The following is a 12,048-nucleotide window of genomic DNA, read 5'->3' as shown; positions in this document are numbered from 1 at the left end:
GATGAAAGTCTTAAGAAATCAAATGAAGAAAACATTAATTTCATATATATATTCAACAATCCATCTCTCATTGTCAACAAAGAACCTCTGTCTACATACCACAACAAAATTGATAGAAATATCACAGTCTCAGGAACATTCACAAACGAAAACAATGCAGAACATATTTACTTCTTCTATGTCATCGACAACAGTTCTCGACATAATATTGAAGATGTTACAATTACAAATGAACATGAATTCACATTTTTTGTTCCGTACCGAAAAGGGTCACTAGAAAAGTGACAAAAAGTGACACCTACTCTTATTTTCGCGCCAAAATTCGAAAGGGTTTTTAATATAATAATTATAATATATAAGGAATTTTATTAAAAATATGAAATTAAAATATAAAAAATTTAATAGTTAATTTAAGTTTGTTTTTTATTTTTATTTTAGAACTGTTTTCATAGGAATTAAAGGGTGAGAGGTATATAGTATGCCTATATACCTCGCACCCTTCAATTCAAACTCTAAATGGGAGAAACTTTGTTCGTATGTTATCTTATGAAAGCAAAGTTTCTCCCATTTAGAAAGTGAATAGGAGCCTACCAGGCACTAATACATAATCAGTGCTTTGTAGGCTCCTATTCCCTCGAGAAAGTTCGAAAACTTGGTCGCAATCAGATGCAATTGCGACCAAGTTTTCGAACTTTCTGGTAGGAATTGAAGGGTGAGAGGTATATAGTATGCCTATATGCCTCTCACTCTCAGATTACATTAACGTACATAAAAAAATATTTTTAGATTGATTTTTACTAACCTGAACCTCGGAGTAACGAGGTATTCGTAGATATGATGTAGACTATTGTTTTAAACTGTAAGCTCGGAAATTTTTGTTAGATAACTTAGCATTCGAAGTCACTTTTTGAACTTTCTGCGCAAAACTGTAGCCTCGGAGTACCGAGGTATTCGTAGATATGATGTAGGCTATTGTTTTAAGCGGTAAGCTCGGAAACTTTTGTTAGATAACTTATCATCCAAATCTACGATTTGCAATGAATCATCAGTAAGTAAATAGTTGTATTAAAAAGATGTAAATACGATAATATTAAGTGTTTATTCGTAATGATTTGAGAATTTGTTGAAAATTTATTGAACTTGCTCGAGATTTTCATTTTCTGAACTCGTCAATGCTTTCCTTAAGGTTTTTTAATTGACCGTCGACTATCTAGAATGGTTCTTGTTCTGGATTTCGATACCAGTGATCATCAATTTCACTGGCCTCGAATTCATTCGGCGTAAAGTAAACGTTCGTTTCAGGATTCACAGGCAAAGAAGAATGGGGCATATTATTGTAAAATCTGATGACCCGTGGAAGATCTGATTCTGACTTGCAGTTTCTTTCCACGTATGGCCACCATCTCTCAATCTTACCATTTGCCTGTGGATTGCCCGGTTGAATGAAAATATGCTCAATTCCACGTTCAACCAAAAGTTGATGAAATGAGCTTTTATTTTCAAGGCCGTTATCAGTCCAAATAGCGTATGGTGGTTGAGGTAGAGTACTTAATGCTCTTTTAAGAACTGCAGTTGTATTTTGAGCTGTTTTTTCGGTAAATAAATTAAAATCTATGATTTTTCGCGATCTGTCGTCTATTATCGCAAACAAATATTTGCCTATTCGTTTCCTCCAATAGTGGATATCAGCATGCCAAATTTGATGACATTTGGATGCTAGATAATTTCGAGGAATGTATTTTTGCTGATTTTCTTGATTTTGAGGGGGAGTATCTGCGATAATCGCTTCGTGTATTTTCCTGCCCATTCTATATAAGGGAGAATCGAAATTTTTTGTAATGTATGTTGCCGTTTGAAGAGATTCGCGTAATGGATTTATTTCAATAGGCGTACCTTCTATTGGAGTCACAACTGGAACTAAAGTTGTGCGGTCAACTTCATCGAGCCAGTTTCCAGACTCATAATTTATTTCTCCATTTTTTTGAATTTCTGATTGAATTTTTTGAAATTCTTCTGGATTCTTCTCAATATTGACAAGGTCTGTTTTCATTTTCTGAATAATTTTATTGATGCCTGCATCGGGCATTAAATCTTTCAAATTTGCATAAGCTTGGCAGGCATCAAGATTAATTTCTATTTGTTTTCTTCCTCTTTTTGGAATTAATTCCAAATTATTTTCTCTGACAAGCTTTTTGAACATGGTTTTGGATATTTCACGAAAGGTACCATTATTTAAACGGGCCTTTTTGCAAATATCCTTTAGCTTCATTCCAGAGTTAATTTGTTGAACCGATTCCTTTAGCCATTCGATGTCAACTAATTTTCTGGAGGTACGATGCCAGTGATATGGATCCATTTGAGTTTTGTAAAAGTTTACAAAAACTTCCATTCTGAAAAATAGTATGGATTTGATATAAAAAATAATATGTAATGGTGTAATATTGATTAAATAATAAAAATAAGTTTTTTTTTAAAAAATAATTTTGGCGCCAAAAGTCACTTTTTCTAGCGACCCTTTTCGGTATGGTATATGAATTCACATTTTTTATTCCAACATCAGAAATCTTCGAAGAATACGATTCAGAGAGTAATCATACAATTTTTATTTGGATTGAAGACAGCTTCTTCAAAACATCATCAAACTACACTAAGACATCCGAATTTGTTTTCAATTCACCAATTGTTTCGGTTTCAACATATAATTTCAGCAGATTCCACAAGACAACAAACAAATTTATCAATATTGAGGGAAGTATCGAAGATTCGGACTGCACAGGTCATATCTCTATCTTTTACAAATTTGATGATTATCCATATTCAGAATTACATTCAGAATCCATGAACACAGAATGTATTATTTCATTTTCTAACGAAGTTGAATTTCCAACAGCATTTTCAGAATCTGTTCACAGTATCACAATTTATTGCTCAGATGAACACAACAAGAAATCAAACGAAGAACATATTTATTTTTATTATGAATACAATTCACCCGAACTCACAATCAACACATTCGAGAACGGTCCATATCATCGATGTTTGAACAAGAGTATTCATCTTGAAGGTCAGATTGTAGATCTTGATGGCACAGGTCTTGTCACTATTCGATGTTACATTGACAACGACATCATTGACACTAAAACTATTGAAATTTTAAATATTAATGAACATCCATTTTCCTTTGATCTAGAATTTCCATCAGAACTGACTGAATCATTACATCATCTTATAGTAACAGCAACTGATGAATCAAATAAAACATCTACTCCTTTTCGATCAGCTTTTCAATATTTTTATAATTCACCATTATTATCAATAACAACAAGAAATAATCAGACATTTGTCAAAGATGTCAATAAGAAGCTTTATATTGATGGTTTTGTTCAAGATTCAGATGAGCGAGGAACATTTACAATCAAATACAAACTTGATGAAGAAACATTTAATGATTTAACAACATTTTATATTTATGATAATAATCAACGTCCATTCACCGAATCAATTGGAATTGATTCTATTTCATGTGGATTTCATTCAATTTATCTTTATGTTGTTGATGATGATAATAAAACATCATCACATCAACCATTAACATTTTTTGTTATTCCTAACAGTCTGAAAGACAACAAACACAAGAACATCCTTTCGATTCCTAAAACAATTTATGCATTAACATTAACTATTTCAAAATCTTCTAAATAAAATCCCTGCTATTTTTTGTAATATTTAGCTGAAATCATGTTAAAACATCTGAATAATACGCTCATTTATTATGGTTATCAAATGTAATTCTATTGCATTTATTTCAATTTATTTATGATTATCAAAATATTTGCTTTTTCTTTCACAGGTAAAAAATCCATCAACTATATTAAATCAATGCCTCATCAAATCCATCAACATGATATTTAATTTTATTAATATTTAGATCCCAAATCAGCTTGTTAACATAGTTTGTTTTCACTTATCTATGTTAAAATTATTAATTATACTATAAAATCATATTTATTTAAATATTTTTTTATTAATATTTTATCAAATCGAAAGAACTCACATGATTTGAAGTGGAAAAATTACCCTTCTAATCAAATATTTTCCATATTATGTGTTTCCTCTTATGGTTAGTCAATGTTCGTTTTAAAATTTTATTGATTCCCTCAATTTTCGATTCTTATAAAATATTCAATGAGCCCATTGTAAATTTTACGGTTTGTTTTGCAAGAATTTAGATTCTACCTAAATACATCAAAACATATCTGACATTCAGATTTGCCTCAATTTTTTCATAAGAGATCCGCTGTCAGACAGATTGTCATTTGCCATTATTATGGGTATCATCCTCAACAAGCAACTTATGTATGCCGGAGTTGCATTTCTTGGCACCGTAGTCACTCATACTGCAGCGACAATGTAGAAAAGTATACTTGCTAGCAAAATCATTGAAGTAAATTACAGTACTTACTACTATTTTCCAATAGTATTCCTCGTTGAAATAATAGCAATTGTATTGTCCATTTGGATGTACAAAAAACTTGGAACTAGAATCAATTCAATAATAAACGGTATTTTAATCGCAATTGGTTTAATTATTGCGACATTCAATGCAGCCAACACTTCATATCTCGTTTATATTACTGGAACATTCATTGGTGTTGGATATATTATGTGTAATTTGATGAATCCATTATATATTTCTCATATTTCAATGTCAAATACAAGAAATTCATATGGAATATTCCATTTTATTGGTTTAGTAATTGGATCCATAAGTGGTTTTCGTATTGCAATATCTCCACATTGGAAAATTTTCTCATACGTTTATGCAGCCATCTCAATCATACAATCCATTCTTACTATCTTCATTCCTAACATGACTCCCGAAACTTCCGAAGAATTACAAGCTCCAAGAAACGTTAAACTTTGGTTCCATACAGCTGCATTAACGTTACTTCCATTTTTGTCTGGATTAAATGCAGTACCTAGGTACTGTGCTCCAATAGTACATGATCATTCAGTTGTTGATCAGGTTAACATAGTTAACATTGTTTTTTATGTATTAACGTTGATAACAATTATAACAATCATATTTACGATTTATTTCTTTGGATTAAGGAAGCATTGGATAGTTTCCTCTATTTTTGTATTAGTTTTCTTAATAATTGTTACAATATTAAATTTCATGAACAAATCTAACATATTTAGATTTATAATGGGAGATCTTTTTAATATAAGTATGAACTTGGGTTTAAGCAGCGTTGGCCTCTCTCTTATTTGTCAATTTTCAGATAATCTTATTTTCTTTTCTCAAATTCTTAACATTGTTTGCGAGTCTTTGATTGACACTATCCATATATTTCTCTTCAGTAAGATTTGGCTCATCATTTTTATTGTTTTTGGCATATTTACAATTGTATATGGCTTTACATTGTTCCCAGAACTAAAGAACATACAGGAAGAAGAAAAATCAAAGTCAGACAATCTGAATACTCCAATTATTTAAACAATTTTTTAGCGAATTTATTAGATTTTTTTAGATTTTTTTATCAAAATTTTTTCATTAATGAAACAATACATTCTATTTAAAGCGGTTTTAAGATTTTTCTCAATTTTTCAATATGGATCCAATGTCAGAAAAATGTATCGTTGTCAAATTTGACAATTATGGGAATCTTATTGAATAAGCAATTATATTATGTAGGAGTTGTATTCGTTGGATCAGCATTAAGTGCGATTGCAAATTGGAAGAGTGTTCCTATATTTTTTCTTTCAGGCCTCTCACTGAATCAATATATTTTAGCTGCTATAGTTTTACCAATAACCATCATCACACTTGTTTCCTCTATATTTACTTACAGGAAATTCGGAACAAAATTTATTTTAATTGCTGCAGGTATTTCAAATTCAATCGCTCTTGTATCAAAAGCTTCAATATCTAAGGATAACGTTTTTGCTGCTTTTGTTGTCATTGCCTTTCAATTGATAGCCGCAAATATCCATTTATTGATGAATCCTTTGTACATTTCGCATATTTCGCCAGAAAATACAAGAGATTCATACGGAATCCTTCATTTTGTTGGTATTATATTTGGAACATATATCGGAAACCATACATTATACACATCTCACAGAAAATTTTTTATACGTTTTTGCATCCATTTCTTTGATCCAAAGTATACTTATTTGGTTTATTCCGAACATAACTCCTGAAATAACAGCAAGATCAAACGCTTCTAAAGAGAAAAATACATTTTTCATTCAATTCTCTTAATTTTAGCTCCATTAATAATCATTGTTGACATAGTCATATCAAATGCAACCCCAGAACACATATCTTCTTACAAAATAATCCAAGTTAATAATATTCTTCAAATAATTATTAGTATTATTCTCATTTCTATTGCTTTTTCAATTTATTTCTTTGGATTAAGAATACATTGGATAATTTCATCCGCCTTTTCCTTGATTTTCCTGATAATTTGTTCAATTTTAGCTTTCACGGGCAAACGAAACATGTTTAGCTATGGAGTAGCAAGTGGTAACACTATAAGTCTATTCTTAGGTCTTAACAGTGTAGGATTATCATTGATTTGTCAATTTTCAGATAATTTAATTTTCTTCTCTCAAATATTATATTCAATTTGTTCTGAAATAACACAAATAATTTATATTTATAGTCGAAGCAAAATTTGGCTTATTGTTTTCGTAATCTTCGATATTCTCTTCATTATTTATGGAATAGTTCTGTTCCCAGATTTAAAGGCAAACAAGGAGAAAGAAAAATATGAATTAGATGCTATGACTACTCCAATAATTTGATTTTTAATAAATACTAAATCATTTTAAATATAATTAAATATTTTTTTGATCAATAAGTACAATTTATGTATGCTTTGATTCAAGTGCGTGAATATCAATAGTATAAATACAATAAAATATAAAATAACAACTATATAACTTGTCTATTTGGAAGATATGGGGATATCCAACGATGCATCATGGAGTGAAATATATTGCTTTATTGAGGAATCAAGCAAGTATTACCCTTGGACAGTACTAAATGAAATGTATACAGAGGAATTGTTGAGTTCCTAAGAAATAATAATTCATCAAACTTTCTTATATATATAATAATTTGTTATTGGAAGACTTAATTTGACAGAATGAAGTTTTTTTACGGAAACTTTGATGGAGACCTTCATTAATTTGAAGGAATGAAATCAAATTTCATCAGTATGACAATAATTTCTGACGAACAATACTAATAAATTAACGATATTGAACGAATATCAAACGCCAGAAACTAAAATTTTAAAATTTTTACTTAATAATTTTGACGAAATCATATTAATCTTGTTAAATCTACATAAACTTTACAATACAAATGTATGTCACTACATATCAATGATATGTTTTATCTTTTTGACAACAAAATTTCCGAACTCAAGAAAAATGAACGAATTACGTAAACGAAAATGTCTAATATTACATTATTAAGTGAATCTAAATCGATATTTCACAATAATACTCGTAATATGGATGAATATTTTGAAAATTCAAAAGATAATTTTTCTGAAAGAAATGAAAAAAAAATCAAATTAAAATATAATTACAAATATGAAAATGATAAGAAAAATTTACTTGCAGGTGATGAATTTAGAATTGAACTTACAGAACCAACTAAGAAAACGATTCCAGATAAAAACAATGTTTGGGTTGTTTATTATACTGTATATAATCCTCCAGGTAATTCTGTGGAGATAAAATTTTATATTGATTCAGAATTAAAAAGAACAAAAAATACTAATCCAATTGCTAGAACATTTGATTCAGATGTATCGATTTATATTTCCGATTTAGATTATGGTGATCACATATTAACTGCACAAGCTAAGAGTGATAATCAATTAACTAATATTGATTCTGTTGTAAACGAAAACGATAAAAACGGTTTGACAGTAAAGTGACACTTTACATGGCAAAAATAGAGCCTTACTTTTGAGATACTTGAGATTGAAACTGAATCTTATGAGGCGGTGATCTTGAATCACTACCTCATAAGGTTCAGTTTCATATAAAATTTGTTGCAATTTGTTATTCTTTTGCAATTATTTCTTATAAGATTTTACATCTTTTAGCGGGGAATGTTTGTTATCATGTATATATTATAAATATCTACACGATAACGAACATTCCTCGCTAAATTGCTGAGAAACTTTGAGGAAATGTCGAACAATTTCCTCAAAGTTTCTCAGATTTATATAGATCACTAGAGTCCCCTAGGCACTGATTCTGGTTCAGTACCTAGGAGGCTCTAGTTCTTTAACGAACTGATAAAATGTTTTTAAATTTTTGGATATTGCTACCTGTGAAGCACTGACTTCAAGTCAGTACCTCACAGGTAGCAATTACATTGAAAGATGGGAGAAACTTTGTCCGAATGTTAAACTATTCGGACAAAGTTTCTCCCATTTGTAGTGGAGATGGAAGGCTTTGAGGTATATTGTATTAATATATACCCCAAAGCCTTCCATCTCCACTTGAAAGTGTCCAAACTTTGGGTTAATAGTTTGCAATTAACCCAAAGTTTGGACACTTTCTAGAAGGAATTGGAGGGTAAGAGATATACATTCATATGGTATATCTCTTACCCTCCAATTCCTTCTTAAAATGGGAGAAACTTTGTCCGAATGTTAAACTATTCGGACAAAGTTTCTCCCATTTTAAGAAGGAATTGGAGGCTATGAGATACTGATGAAATGTCAGTAACTCATGGCTTCCAATTCCTTCCTAAAACTCATAAAAGTGGACATTACATGCATATAAAATTTGACATGTAAAGTCCACTTTTTGCGAGCGGGGATTTGACGGAGTCAAATCCCCTTTTTCGTTTACGAGAATTCTTTAGAATTTGCAGTTGGATATTCAAATAAACTTACTCTATCTAATTTAGGTTTAAATCCAACAAAAATTATAAAGAACAGTGGTCAGACATTGACATTATCAGGAATTGCAAGTTATCCAAATGGAGAATCAACAGCTCTCATTAAATATTACTTCAACGAAGATAATAACACTCAAAATCAATACGAAGTTCAAGTCGATTCAAATGATGAAACTTTCACTAAACCAATCACTTTTCCAAATGATTTACCAGAGAACAATCACACAATTCATATTTATTTATTAAAAGATGGTTTTAATAGCAAAACATATAATCTTTCATTCGAATACATTTATAATCCATCAATTATCAGTATCACAACAGCTCCTAAGTCATCATACACAAAGAATACAGATTACAACATCTTTGTTACTTTATCTGTTTCAGATCGTGATGGCAATGAACTAATTGATATTTACTGCCAATTTGACAGTGAAACAGCAACTAAGAAGACATCACAATCAATAGTAGTCAATGAAATAAATACAAATTATGATTTTGATTTCACAGTTAAAATTCCATCATCATTCTCAGAAGGAACACATATAATTTATATTTGGGCTGTTGATTCTAATCAAAAAGACTCAAATCATTTGCATTATCAATTTGATTTCAATTACAACACACCATCAATTTCTATAACAACAGAAAACAATCAACAAATTCGAAAAGGAATAAATAATCAAATTGAAATCAAAGGAAAGTGTCACTGATCTTGATGGAAGTGGAACAGTTACAATAAATTACATTATTGATGACAATGGTTTAGAACGACTTGTTGAAAGAATAACAATTTATAATACATCATCTCATGAATTCAATAAAAACATCGATATTCCATCATACTTGAATGAAGGAATTCACAAAGTCACAATTTATTGTTATGATGAAAGTCTTAAGAAATCAAATGAAGAAAACATTAATTTCATATATATATTCAACAATCCATCTCTCATTGTCAACAAAGAACCTCTGTCTACATACCACAACAAAATTGATAGAAATATCACAGTCTCAGGAACATTCACAAACGAAAACAATGCAGAACATATTTACTTCTTCTATGTCATCGACAACAGTTCTCGACATAATATTGAAGATGTTACAATTACAAATGAACATGAATTCACATTTTTTGTTCCGTACCGAAAAGGGTCACTAGAAAAGTGACAAAAAGTGACACCTACTCTTATTTTCGCGCCAAAATTCGAAAGGGTTTTTAATATAATAATTATAATATATAAGGAATTTTATTAAAAATATGAAATTAAAATATAAAAAATTTAATAGTTAATTTAAGTTTGTTTTTTATTTTTATTTTAGAACTGTTTTCATAGGAATTAAGGGTGAGAGATATATAGTATGCCTATATACCTCGCACCCTTCAATTCAAACTCTAAATGGGAGAAACTTTGTTCGTATGTTATCTTATGAAAGCAAAGTTTCTCCCATTTAGAAAGTGAATAGGAGCCTACCAGGCACTAATACATAATCAGTGCTTTGTAGGCTCCTATTCCCTCGAGAAAGTTCGAAAACTTGGTCGCAATCAGATGCAATTGCGACCAAGTTTTCGAACTTTCTGGTAGGAATTGAAGGGTGAGAGGTATATAGTATGCCTATATGCCTCTCACTCTCAGATTACATTAACGTACATAAAAAAATATTTTTAGATTGATTTTTACTAACCTGAACCTCGGAGTAACGAGGTATTCGTAGATATGATGTAGACTATTGTTTTAAACTGGTAAGCTCGGAAATTTTTGTTAGATAACTTAGCATTCGAAGTCACTTTTTGAACTTTCTGCGCAAAACTGTAGCCTCGGTACCGAGGTATTCGTAGATATGATGTAGGCTATTGTTTTAAGCGGTAAGCTCGGAAACTTTTGTTAGATAACTTATCATCCAAATCTACGATTTGCAATGAATCATCAGTAAGTAAATAGTTGTATTAAAAAGATGTAAATACGATAATATTAAGTGTTTATTCGTAATGATTTGAGAATTTGTTGAAAATTTATTGAACTTGCTCGAGATTTTCATTTTCTGAACTCGTCAATGCTTTCCTTAAGGTTTTTTAATTGACCGTCGACTATCTAGAATGGTTCTTGTTCTGGATTTCGATACCAGTGATCATCAATTTCACTGGCCTCGAATTCATTCGGCGTAAAGTAAACGTTCGTTTCAGGATTCACAGGCAAAGAAGAATGGGGCATATTATTGTAAAATCTGATAACCCGTGGAAGATCTGATTCTGACTTGCAGTTTCTTTCCACGTATGGCCACCATCTCTCAATCTTACCATTTGCCTGTGGATTGCCCGGTTGAATGAAAATATGCTCAATTCCACGTTCAACCAAAAGTTGATGAAATGAGCTTTTATTTTCAAGGCCGTTATCAGTCCAAATAGCGTATGGTGGTTGAGGTAGAGTACTTAATGCTCTTTTAAGAACTGCAGTTGTATTTTGAGCTGTTTTTTCGGTAAATAAATTAAAATCTATGATTTTTCGCGATCTGTCGTCTATTATCGCAAACAAATATTTGCCTATTCGTTTCCTCCAATAGTGGATATCAGCATGCCAAATTTGATGACATTTGGATGCTAGATAATTTCGAGGAATGTATTTTTGCTGATTTTCTTGATTTTGAGGGGGAGTATCTGCAATAATCGCTTCGTGTATTTTCCTGCCCATTCTATATGAGGGAGAATCGAAATTTTTTGTAATGTATGTTGCCGTTTGAAGAGATTCGCGTAATGGATTATTTCAATAGGCGTACCTTCTATTGGAGTCACAACTGGAACTAAAGTTGTGCGGTCAACTTCATCGAGCCAGTTTCCAGACTCATAATTTATTTCTCCATTTTTTTGAATTTCTGATTGAATTTTTTGAAATTCTTCTGGATTCTTCTCAATATTGACAAGGTCTGTTTCATTTTCTGAATAATTTATTGATGCCTGCATCGGGCATTAAATCTTTCAAATTTGCATAAGCTTGGCAGGCATCAAGATTAATTTCTATTTGTTTTCTTCCTCTTTTTGGAATTAATTCCAAATTATTTTCTCTGACAAGCTTTTTGAACATGGTTTTGGATATTTCACGAAAGGTACC

At 30.7% G+C, this 12,048-nt stretch overlaps 1 protein-coding gene across 1 annotated transcript, besides 3 other annotated features; it reads right to left on the bottom strand.

Moving 5' to 3' along the window:
* Window positions 1-432: 432 nt before the first annotated feature.
* Window positions 433-751: a mobile genetic element.
* Window positions 752-1,638: 887 nt separating this feature from the next.
* On the bottom strand, window positions 1,639-2,356 carry TVAGG3_0739110 (transposase-related family; the record flags this gene model as incomplete). The annotated part of the gene is made up of 1 exon (XM_051244815.1): window positions 1,639-2,356. A coding segment is annotated over one exon (718 nt), but the record flags the coding sequence as incomplete, so codon positions are not given.
* A 5,554-nt stretch (window positions 2,357-7,910) lies between these two features.
* Window positions 7,911-8,896: a mobile genetic element.
* Window positions 8,897-10,258: 1,362 nt separating this feature from the next.
* Window positions 10,259-10,576: a mobile genetic element.
* Between the last annotated feature and the right edge of the window lie 1,472 nt (window positions 10,577-12,048).

This window comes from Trichomonas vaginalis, chromosome III (assembly GCF_026262505.1).
Source record: "Trichomonas vaginalis G3 chromosome III, whole genome shotgun sequence".
NCBI lineage: Eukaryota > Parabasalia > Trichomonadida > Trichomonadidae > Trichomonas > Trichomonas vaginalis.
This window is presented reverse-complemented; position numbering and strand designations above follow the sequence as displayed.